Here is a 12,925-nt window from a genome sequence, read left to right on the forward strand (position 1 = left end):
ACCCACCCAAATACAAGAAAAAGGGAGCAGTAATGAATGATAAATGCAAGTTATAGACAGCACTCTCTGCTCTCGAGTGGTTTCTTAAGAATTAAGAATATTGAGTCCTGGAGTGCTTACTGTAAATGCAAACATACAGTAATCGCAAACTCCCTGCTTTGACTCCGGCAAGGGACTTTTGTTGCATGTCATCCCCCTCTCCCTGTTTCCTGTATGTATATATATGTATAAATATATATATATATAAAATTGCAAGAAATTTGTCGACATTTTGATCTGGGAATAGATGAATTGGTGTGGGAATACTGTAGATGAATTGGTGTGGGAATACTGTAGATGAATTGGTGTGGGAATACTGTAGATGAATTGGTGTGGGAATACTGTAGATGAATTGGTGCAATCTTCAACATTCCACTTGGTACATAGCAATTATAAATGGAACGTGAAGACAAATAAGAATACTAAGTATGGAGGATAAGTGTACTTTTACACTGGAAAGAAAGGCACACTAATAATGACTAAATGAACAGAAGGAAATTAATCCACTGTTAGCTGAGGGGAAATATTGTAATTACTGTAAAGAAAGAATGTCCTTTTAAGAGAAGAAAAATCTTATTTTAATTTCAGAGCACAGAGAAAAGATTTGAATCAAACATTATGGTGTAATCAGTGGGATACAGTATTGGGATATTCATGGAGCTGGTGCAAATGTTTGTAACACATCTTCCAAAAATCATGTTCTACAAAGAAAGACTGAGTGTTGTGACTGTACAACTGGATGTGGTTGTTTATGGAAAGCAACAGATACTCACAACTGAACCGATTTGGTAATCTGACATTTCTCTTTGAAGCTACAGATCTTTACACACATTCGTGGAACCATCAGTAGATTAAGGTCCATTTTGCTTTTTTACCAAAAAAATAAAACAAATGTATTTAATACAAAGAAAAAAAATAAATATAATAAAGCAAACAAGGCTTAAAATAGTAAAACCAAACCCCTAGCTAACCTCTAGTCCAACAAACCACCCAGTCCCAGGAGTGTCACTAATCGTTCCCATTACATTCTAACCACTGTGGTTCATTTAACTTCCCCTCCAAGTCAGCAATTAAGGCTCTCTGTGTTTTGTCAGACTCTTCAAATCTACCCCAAATCAATGTACGTTATCATGATGGCACGTCTTTCTTTTTTCATTGTATAAGAATACGTTTGTTCCAGCCATTAGACCACATGACCTGTGTTAAAATTACAAGCTTTGGTTCTAATTACATCTTTGGTCCTCGTCAGAGAGAAAAAATGTATTTTCAAATCTTGTGTTATTCTAAAAATGATTAATTTAAAGATGAAAACATTATAGAAGAAAGTTGCCCAATAGTAGCTCTAACTTCCTAAAATGTTCTTACAGCTAAATTTTTGGTATGTTATTTTGTGCTTTTGTTTTTTATCGTGTGGCACTTTGTGATATTTGACCTTTACTGCTTTTTACTAGAAACTCAACACAGGTCACAGACATCTTTTAAAATATTAACAATGAGCTGAGAGGAAACTGGGGGGGGGTTTAAGTCGGACTTGTAACAGTCACATTTCACAAAAGGTGTAACTCTTTTTGCACATTTCTGAATTTCACTTCTTATCTCACAGCAGACATATGGATTTCACACATGTGCTTGTTGAACCCACAAACACAAAATAAGATTTGATATCAGTCAGATTAAAACATTACTGCAGAACTTCAATCAAAGGTGTTTTTGACTCTTCAGTGTAACCTGGTGCAGAAGATCAGTCGTAGTGGCTCGGGTTGCACCAACAGGGATTCAGTGTTGCCCTCCGCTCTTGATCCTGCAGGCCACAGCAGTGATCAATGCTGCTCCCTTCCCACTTCCATCTTCTGACTTGAGGAAAGCCACCTTACACTGTGGTGCCAAATCCTGCAATGTCTCTTGCATGATTCTGTAGAAACTTTGGAAAGAGGGTGGCAGGGGTAGGAAATGATGTGAGAGGAGAAAGAGCAGAACATTGGAATGATTTGTGAAGGCTACCAATATGAAACATTGTTGAAAATCTTTGTCTGTACTCTTCGATGTACACCTTGTTAAAAATAGATGGAAACACAGGCGGTAACTGTGGAAACTCCTATTACACTGAAGAAAAATTCTGAACCCAGGATTGAAGTGAACTTATACAGACACCGACCATGCTTGAAAATAAAACACTTTTTTCAAAACATTTCTTACTGAGGGTGTGTCTTATAGAGGGTGCCGTCTACTCCCACGGTGACGGAGAGCTGCTGCAGGTTGCGGTTCTGTCGTATCTTGTCGACCACGGCAGCTAAGCCGGCACCGCAGAGCTGGGCTGCGCGGCGAGAGACCACGCTACACACCTCCTTCACAAGTACACTGTCGTCACACGTGGAGGTGGTGAGACCGAGGTGCTGTAGAATGGAGCGGACCTGCCGCATGGCTAGACGGTCGCTGTGGGATTACAGAGAGCGATAGGTGAGGTGAGCTTAAAACAGGAGAATGACACACTTACTGAACAGGACTTTGTCACTTGAAGCAAGTTAAATATGTTTGAATCACTGCTAATGTGAGGTTAGGTCATATTACTGATTTAATCAATTAATATGAACTGAAACAGATTCCTTCCAGACAGGATTCCTCACAGATTGATTCTGTAAATGTCTTTTATCACAGCAGCTAAGAGGAAGATGAGGTGATTGATTTTTTTATAGACTCGGTGAGATCATGTTTAGAAATGAAGCTTAGAGAAGTCAGATGATTTGATGAGGGTGAGACTAAGATAAACGTGCTTATCTTAGGCCTCAGGCTTTTATTTTCAATTCTATTGAAATGTATCTATTCATCTATTGAACTGATTTGCATATCTACAGCCATGAAAACATTTATATAATGTCAAAGAATGTGGATACACACAAGACACACAAGACAAAGTTGCTCTCATCTTTCCTTTTGGATGAGTGATCTGCTGTGACTACGCATGCTCATAAATGTTTAACACACTTCATTGGAAAACTGAAGGATTTTGATCATCAAGGTTTACTCAAGGCAAGACAACTGTATTTGAATTCTGTGTTAAAGTAACATATTACTATATAAATACTAATTATATTTAGGGATACAGAGGTGATTGGGTCTGTGCACTTACTGCCATTTTGCTTTGACACATTACTCATGTCCAGGTTTGTTTCCTCGCATATTCTACATTCTAGGTTCAGTTACCATGGTGAGCAGTGGTGAGCTGTGTTACCTCTGTAACACGTACCTCTCAATCTGTGACAGGAACTTTGTCTCAAAGATGCCTCGGGTCTTGAGTCGGTCGGAGAGTTTGCCTCTGAACAGCAGACCTTTAGTGGTAAAATCGATCAGCACGTTCCTCACTATCTCTCCCAGGTACATGCCACTGATCATCTTCTCATACCTAAGACAAAAAAGACACACAAACTGAAAACTTTCCACACATTGACAAGTATAAAATCAGAAAATGTAATATCAACATATATAATACTACTACTTAAGAATTTTCATCACATTATAAAATCTTATTTAACTGTACAGACTCTACAATCAAGCACCACTTTTTCCCTCCAGAAAACCCATCTAATGAAAGCTCTCTTCATGAATGGATTATGGAATTTATGTAAATCATCAGCAAGCGTCAATTATGCCCGATGGTGTTGGCCAGCTTCTTTCAACAGGGGAAACTTTTCATTTAATAAAACCAAACTGCTTTTAGTTTCTTCTGAGAGCCTCCACAGGTCATTTTTCTCTGTTCAGATGAGAAATGACTTCCATCCTTAAAGTAGGATTCAAACCAATTAAGTACTGCGGCAGACAGTCTGACCCCATTTTCATTTAATATACATTAGGCAATAATGGTCATAATTCCTGATATGTAGGGCACATGTTAGGGTTAGGGTTAGGTTTTTTTTGCCTTAATATGTTTCATCATGGAGATGTCATACTGTGTTCAATGAAATGTGTGGACAATAATTAGTATCATATCAAGAACCAATGCACACTGAGACTTGAGGAAAGATAAAAGTAGGAACCTTAAAAAGAAAAGATAGCTGCCAAGAGAGGTGGCATTATCAACATTTTGTGACAATTTAACCTTGTAATGCCAGGTGAAAATCATATTTGATACATGAGTTTTAGAGACCTCTAAATCATCAGTGTGATCTTTTTTTCCCTGAAAAACCTGATAAACCAATGCAGGTTTGGATAAGCAAATATTTTGTAGCTACGTTTATGGTAAATTCATGTTGAGAATGTGTTTCAAATTAGATACAGCAGGTATAGAAGGTAATTCATCTCTGAATCAGTCAATTTCCCTTTTATTGCATTTCATGCATTGTGTGTTATTATGCATAAAATCATTTGAAGTGGTGATATGAGCTTTATGCAGGACCTTAAACAATGTTGTATTAAATATGTTTTTGTGTCTTTAAAAAAACATACTATGTAAAATAAATAGCAAAAAATCCCAGTGTATCAAATATGATACAAAAAAAAAAAATCATGGACTTCCGGTGGCTGCTCATACGAGATGCACGTGTAACTTCGAGCTCTGTCTCAAAAGTCCGATATATCTTCAAATTATCCTTTAATTCAGAAACTTATATGGTAATTCACTCTTAAGAACTTGCAAGATGTCAGGACCTAGAGCCACAAGAGGCAAACCGACCCAAGAAGACCATACAACCAAGAAGAAAGACACGGACGAACCGCAGATGGACCCGTCTAACACAGCTATCCTGTTAGCATTGGAAGGACAAGAGGACCGCCTGGCGAAGAAAGTTAAGATAGCCGTGAAGGAGGCTGTTGAGGAGATGCTTACCGGAGAAATTGAAACCCTTAAGACTATGATTGCATCCTCTAACACAGCAATTGCCAAACTCTCCCAGGACATTGCTACCCAAGACGAGGCTAGCAAAGCACTACGAGGCAGAGTGGTAGCTATGGATGCTAACGTGAAACAGGCTAAACGCGATGTGACTACCCTCCAAGAAGACACGATTACCTTACGCCAAAAACTCACCGAGATGGAGGATAGATCACGGAGGTGCAACATCCGACTCGTAGGTCTGGCGGAGGCAGCAGAGGGCGAAAACGCTATTCAGTTCCTTCAGCAGAATCTGCCTGTCTGGATACCTTCCTTGGCGGGGGAGAAAATTGAAATCCAGCGGGCACACCGCATCTACACCCCTCAGGTCAAGCCCAGTCGCCCCCGGACACTCATCTTCCAGCTGCTCCGGTACCAGGACAGGGAGAAAATCTTCAACGGCGTCAGAGCCCTAGCGTCCCCACCGACACATCAGACATCCAAGGAGGGGCAGACATTTACATCCAGGCTGCTGTTTTTCCCTGACTACAGCAACGAAACTGCGCGGAGGAGGAAAACCTTTGACACCGTGAGGAAACAGATGGTCAACAGAGGTCTGCGTCCGTTCCTGGTGTACCCGGCTATCTTGAAAGTAAGACATAACGGGACACTACATTTCTTCGAGGAGGTCAGCAAGGCCGAGAAGTTCATGTCCACACTTGACCGCTCTCCACACTCATCGCCTGATAGACCCAGCGCTCCCAGCTCTCCTGCACTGACTGCGCCGGCTGATACGGTCATCTCTACGGAGACACCTGTTACACCGTAAACTGCTTTGCAAACTGTGTCTGACTGGTAAGCGCAAAAAACAACCTTGATTACTTCACATGAGGACCGGCAGCGCTACACTGATATTTAGTTTGATACGTTTTTAGTTATGGTTATTTCTGGTTATATTCTGATTTGAACTGGAGCTAGAGGTCTCCATCTCTCTTGATTTCTGCGAGTCATGTGCACTTAATGAAGATATTCTCGTTGACTAAAAACGACCTTATGTATATTTTACACTATATTACTTATTTAATTGATAGGAGAAATGGTGCCCCCCCCCCCCCTCTCTCCTTTTTCTTTTTTCTTATTTTTTTTTCTCCCTTTCTTTCCTTCTCTCTCGTTACTGACAGAGTAAACGGATTGGTATCTACTGGATTACTACTGGATATTGGTTACTACTGGGTTATATGTGTCCATCCATTCACCTATCTACTTTACATATTTTTTATCCATTTTATTCTAGGTGAGTGCATGTGTTTAAATCTGTGCTTATGGGCGCATACATATACATTTTTTCCCTTTTTTTTTCTCTTTTTCCCCCAATTTTTTTTTTTTTTTATTTGTATATGTATTTTCTAGTATTTTGTATGTGTGTGGGTGTGCATGTGTGTATTTGTAGCTCGTGTATGCGCATATATATACATTTTTATTTATTTATTTATTTTTCCTCTCTTTCTTCCTTTTTCTCTTCTCTCCTATTTTTGTAAGATTACCTCTTTGACCTTATCTCTCATGAGACAGTGGAAAGAGACCTTCCACCCCATTCCCTGCAATTACTGAAATGGTCATACGAGTAGTACTGGCTCAGCTCCTATATGTTCGATTGAAGTTTATGCTGACTAGCATCACATCTTATTTCTCAATGTTTCTGGCTAATTCTGTTTTGGACTGATACAGACTCGGATGAGGGACGTGTGTCACTTTTGAAAGCCACAGGTAGTTAGTGGATATTCTATTTTTGTAGCTTGTTTGTTTTGTTTTTTTGTTGTTGTTTGTTTGTTTTTTCCAACCTAAGAGTAAAATTCTCTTGCGGATGGAAGTTTTGGTTATGTTTCTTATTTGTTTCCCACCAAAGCCTAGCCGCTTATGTAAAACTCATTATACCATATCATGTACCCCAAGTTCTAAAGGTGCCCACTGGTGCAGACTTGTAGTTCATATCCTCCAGACCACACAATGCCGAGGGCCTATTTATGAATGAGCCTCTTAACATAATGTCATGGAATGTCCGGGGCCTAAATTCACCAGTTAAACGTACCAAATGTTTGGAATTTCTCAGACGTAAAGGAGTATCAATTGCCCTGATACAAGAAACACACTTGAAAACAAATGATATCCATAGATTTCAGAACAGATTTTATAAATGTGTTTCCTACTCTTCTGCTGCAAACAGGTCGAAAGGTGTGGCTATCTTATTTAACAGAAAATTGTGCGTCCATGTTGACCATTCTGGCAAAGATGATGCCGGAAGGTTGACGTATGTGTGCACTACAATTAATAATGTCAAAATATGTCTTGCCTCAGTATATGGTCCCAACATCCATGACCCAAGCTTTTTTACTACGGTTTCTAATAAACTTCTGGACGTGCCAGGCTGCCAGCTCATAGTTGGGGGTGACTTCAATCAGGTTTGTGATACAACTCTGGATAGATCAACAACTGGGTCTCTGAATCAAGAACCACCTTCTGGTATCAATTGCTTTCTTTCTGATTTGAGTCTTATTGACCCTTGGCGCTTACGTAATCAGACAACAGTTAACTATACCTTTTTCTCTGCCAGACACAAAACATACTCGAGAATTGATTACATATTCATATCTCCTGCCTTGAATCAATGGATCAATTCTACCGATATACTTCCCATCATAATATCCGACCACGCTCCAGTGATTTATAACTTTAAAATCCAACAGAGTCCCAGTAAACATACACACAGATGGCGTTTCAATACAACATTGCTCCAGAACTCTAAGTTTTTAGAGAGTCTGAAAAACAATCTCAAAATATTTCTTGAAATAAATGCTGGGTCAGCCTCTTCCCCCCAAATATTATGGGAAACGACCAAATGCTTTATAAGGGGAGAATCCTCCTCATTTGCGTCCTATTTAAAGACCTCTAGAAGACACAGAATTGTACAACTCGAAAATGAAATACAAACACTAGAATCTGGCCAAAAGCGCAACTTCTCTGATCAGACCCACTCAACTCTTTTGGCCCTGAAATTTGAACTAAACAATCTCCTAAAGGCCAAAGCTGAATTTATAATCCATCGGACTCGAGTAACGTACTACAGTCAGAGTGAGAGCTCAAGCAAACTTTTGGCGGCCAGGTTAAAGCAAAATGAATCGCTCTCCACAATAAACGCAATCCAGAATATATCAGGTTCCATTACTCATAATCCAGATGAAATAAATGATACCTTTCGATCGTTCTATTCCCATCTCTATTCTGTTGAATCTATCCCAAATTTGACCGCCCTCACATCATATCTGTCAGAGCTAAATCTACCGTCACTGACAAGTTCTGAGGCAGAAGAACTCGAAGTACCGCTTACCCTGCCAGAACTCAAAGAAGCCCTCAATTCGATGCAAAGAGCCAAATCGCCAGGTCTTGATGGCCTGCCCCCAGAGTTGTTTCTGGAATTGTGGGATCTTATTGGACCACTACTACTGGACTCAATAAATTTTGCTTTGGATACTGGCTCCTTTCATCGTGATCAAAACACATCACTTATAACAGTACTCTTAAAAAAAGGTAAGCCTCCTTTGAGATGTGGAAGCTATAGACCAATATCTCTTATTACAACAGAATTAAAGCTGTTTGCCAAGGTTTTAGTTAGAAGACTGGAGAAAATTGTGGGCAAGTTAATTCATCATGATCAAACTGGTTTTTTAAAAGGGAGGTTGGCATCGGATAATATCAGACGGCTTTTCCATATTATACATGCATCTGAATCGGCTGCGGACCCGGCGGCTGTGTTCAGTTTGGATGCACAAAAAGCCTTTGATAGGGTGGGTTGGGAATACTTATGGGTGGTTCTGGAGAAATTTGGATTCGGGAACAAATTCATATTAATGGTTAAAACACTTTACTTTAATCCCTGTGCAGTGGTACAAACAGGCAATGTGCTATCAAAACCATTTTCCCTACAGCGCGGCACCCGTCAAGGCTGTCCACTGTCTCCGCTGCTTTTTGCGTTGTCGCTAGAGCCACTGGCACAATCAATTAGGCAAAATCCCAGTATTTCACCTATCTGCATTAAAGCGACAGTACATAAAATTTCGCTGTACGCGGATGATATATTACTGTACTTTACAAACATCAGCAGATCCTTACCTCAAATACTGAATATCTTCACTCAATTTAGTCAGTATTCCGGTTATAAAATCAACTGGGACAAATCCCTTCTAGTCCCACTGAATAATGCAGCAAGACAGCTCACGCTACCTGCTATTCCACATATACAGTGGCATAACTCTACTTTCACATATTTGGGTTTGATTATAACTCAATTCTCTGATATCTCACATACTAACTATAACAAGATCAAACTGGAAATATCATCTGATATCCACAGGTGGTCCAATCTTAAAATGTCACTGCAAGGCAGAGTCTCAATAGTTAAAATGAATGTCTTAGGACGACTCAACTTTCTTTTTTCTATGATCCCTGCCCCCCCACCAGCTAAATACTTTGATGAATTGCGCAGCCTAATATGCAACTTCATTTGGGATGGCAAAAGACCTCGCATTCAGCTCCGCACCCTTCAACGCCCAAAATCCTTGGGAGGTCTCGCTTTACCTGATTTCAAGTTGTATTACTGGTCCTTTCATATCAAGATGTTGGCAGCCTGGCGCGACGAAGAAGCAGATATATCCTGGCGACGGATAGAGCAGGAATTTGTAAAGCCGCACAGGCTAGAAGATGTACTATTCTGTGGAATGAAACCTAAGCTGGCACGTCGAATGTTCGGACCCATTATTGGCAACTCATTACAAATTTGGTCTGATGTCCAGAAGCATATGGGTTGTAACGTTACACTTTGTAATCATTCCCCTGTCTGGTTTAACTATAGTCTACTACAGGGTTCTGGTTCTTATTTTAATGATAAGTGGTTCTCGGGAGGAATCCGCACTCTTCAGGACATGTATGATAGAAATGGTCTACTTTCATTTCAAAGGCTGAGAGAAAGTTATTCTTTGCCCGGATTCTCCTGGTTCCTCTACCTCCAACTAAGATCAGCAATTCGTGCTCATGGAGTACCCTGGGACACACCCCTTCCTTCTCACCCACTAAGTACTTGGGTTGAGCCTAAAACATCCTATGCCGGCTTAGTATCAAATATTTACAATCATCTAGCAACGCAAAACTCCCGAACTCTTGGGGTGACTGAGGCCTGGGCTCATGACTTGGAGGGTCAGGGCATAGAACTTGACTGGGACAATATTTGGTCCAATATATTTATATCTTCCAAGAACCCATCACATCAACTCATACATTACAAGTTTGTACATAAATTTTATCTCACACCTTATCGGCGCTTTAAAATGAAACTTATAGACAGCCCTAACTGCAGCAAGTGTAGCCAAAATACCGTAGGTACCTATCTTCATGTATTTTGGGAATGCCCTCCAGTCTCTGATTTTTGGGATAATGTGACTAAGAATTTGGAAAAGGCTTTGAAATTTCCAATTCCTAAACTCCCTAGTATGCTGTTGCTTAATGATGATTCAGTTCTTAAAGATAATACACGGCTGGCTCACAGGAAGATCATATTTGCAGGTTTAACTGCTGCCAAAAAGACAATTATCCACTCATGGTTCTTGACCGAGCCTCCGTCAATCAAGGAATGGATTAACCACTTCAGAGATATCGCCCTTATAGAGAAATCACTGGCTGTAATTCACAAGGCCCGGGCATCCTCTGTGGAGGCCTGGACTACCCTTATTGGTTTTCTTTCAGATCCACACTCTATCTCATACCAGTAATTGATGTAACTAAAAGTCTACTCACTGAGTCTAACTATATATATGCAGGAAGTTCATGTAGTCATAGGTTTGATGTAATATCCGTCTGAATTTCCATTCTGGTTTCATTTTGTTTTTGTATGTGTGTATATTTAGTCTACCTGGAAAACTTATGGTACTGTCATTTATATTTCTAAATATATTTTTTCTTTTCTTTTCTTATTCTTTTTATTTTAATTCTACAAGGCAACGGTGGTATGTACATAGTTCTTTGTTTGATTAGTTTGTTCGCTATTGTCTGTGAAATCCTTGGGAAATGTATTATGTGTACAAATAACTCATGTGACTAAAGACAATAAAAAGTTGATCACAAAAAAAAAAAAAAAAAATCATAGATGCAACGTCTTATTTAATCAATTTTTTGAATTACTTCATTTTCTGGCAATTATCTGGTGGTTCAGACTTTACAGGGTTAAATTTGACAAGACAGTGTAGCTGTAAAGAATGAGAGCTGCTGGCTTCACTGCCTGAGTAGCATCACTAAATCGAATGGGCTTTGAGACTGTCTCATTCTCTCAAGCTATTCAATGTTACGGAGGAGCCCTGTGGTGCTGAATAGACAGCTCCTCTAAAGAGCAGTTCACACAGCCTTTACTGCTGCAACATGTTTTGTTGCTGTTATTGACATTTTTATTGTCAAATATAAATTACATGATGTGAAGGTCCACAGCTAATATCGGTCTCTTTGGCTGAATCTATCTTTGTATCTTGGGACACCTTTATTCTGATTCATTATATACAGAGCTTTGTGTCTCCATGTGATGCTGTTTGATGTGAGTTCTGCCACTTTTTGGTTGTTCTTCATGTTCAATACCTCTGTTTCGTGGGGTTGTTAGAGCAATCGTCAACAACGCGATCAAACTGGGTGAAGAAGTCTTCTAGTTCGCCATTGTCACCGAATGCACCCCACTCCACATTGACACACATACGACCGTCATCACCCTCGACCACCTCTATGTTCTCCATTTCCTCCATGTAGCAGATGTTGGTGCCTGTGCCTGAATAAAAGGCAGGAGAGTTCTTGCATTTACTTTCATATTTATACAGAGGAAAAAACAAAAAAGAGGAAGGCGAGGAGGACAGACTTACCTACAATGAGTCCCACCTCACATTTGGGATCTTCATAGCCGCAAGTCATCATGGTTCCCACTGTGTCATTAACCACTGCCACAAAGTTCAAGTCAAATTCCTGGAGGCAGAGATAACAGACAACTGTCAATCAATTCTATTAAAGCACATTAAAATAACTATTTAAAAACTAAAATTATGCTGGAAACACACTAAATTACTGTAATTCTTATTTTACATAGTTTTGTTGATGTTTTGTTGTTATTTTAGATACACTATAACTACATAGAGTTTGGTGGCCTCAGGTTATTCCTGCTATACCTATACCATAAATAAATAAAGAAAAAGTGTCTATGTTGAAAGATATTCTGAAACCTGCATGGAAGGTCCAGATAATCTCCTGAGTGATATGAGGTTCTGTGTATGATTCAATATGGTAACCCTCAACGCTGGCTGCTGACTTAACCCTTTTTATGGCAATGGTTCATCCTTTAACTCAAATGAATGACTGATTAGAATGCCCCTCCATTGATTTTTAAATCAGAAGAGGTTTCTAAGCAAGGGTTTCAGGTGTAACAATTGATTAAAAAAAAGAGTTCCAAGTTTGCAACTTTAAATGTATTTCATTGGAGAAAGAGAGAATGAGAGGGAATATAGTTGTAGATAAATATACACATAACACCTGCTCAAAAGTTTGAAAGCTGTTTTTCCAGTTTTTATTTAAATGTACATAGTTAATGCCTCAGTGTAATCTGAAATGAAATCACAGAACAAATAAACAATTAGAGATTTAAAAAAATTATCTAATCTCATCTTTGTTTAACTTGTTGAAAAGGCACTTGTTCCTGCAGGCTTTTGCCAGCTAAATGTGTGTTTTTGTCTGTGTTCTTGTTATTGTGAAGTGACCTTGGGTTTCATGAAAGGCGCTATACAAAATAAAGTTATCATTATTATTATTATTATTATTTAACACATTTAATCTAAACTTGTTTTACTCATTAAAGTAGCAACCTTTTGTTTAACAGCCGAACACACTTGTGGTTTTCTTTCTACGATGGAAATCAAATTGCAGACATGCAGAAGTTCCCACAAATGTGTTTGCACTTGCAGGTTGCTTTGCTTTCACCCTTCTGTCCAGTTCATCCCAAACCAGCTC

At 39.3% G+C, this 12,925-nt stretch overlaps 1 protein-coding gene across 1 annotated transcript in view; it reads right to left on the reverse strand.

The window, feature by feature from the left end:
• Positions 1-620: 620 nt before the first annotated feature.
• hk2 (hexokinase 2) overlaps positions 621-12,925 on the reverse strand; it is a 34,654-nt gene continuing 22,349 nt past the window's right edge. Inside the window, exons 14-18 of the mRNA XM_053324867.1 lie at positions 11,791-11,890; positions 11,516-11,699; positions 3,284-3,439; positions 2,236-2,472; positions 621-1,960 (exon numbers count right to left, since the gene is read on the reverse strand). Coding sequence (XP_053180842.1) covers positions 1,816-1,960; positions 2,236-2,472; positions 3,284-3,439; positions 11,516-11,699; positions 11,791-11,890 — 822 coding nt within the window. The 3' untranslated portion in view covers positions 621-1,815. The remainder of the gene's footprint in view (positions 1,961-2,235; positions 2,473-3,283; positions 3,440-11,515; positions 11,700-11,790; positions 11,891-12,925) is intronic.

This window comes from Scomber japonicus, chromosome 9 (genome assembly GCF_027409825.1).
Source record: "Scomber japonicus isolate fScoJap1 chromosome 9, fScoJap1.pri, whole genome shotgun sequence".
NCBI classification, from domain to species: domain Eukaryota; kingdom Metazoa; phylum Chordata; class Actinopteri; order Scombriformes; family Scombridae; genus Scomber; species Scomber japonicus.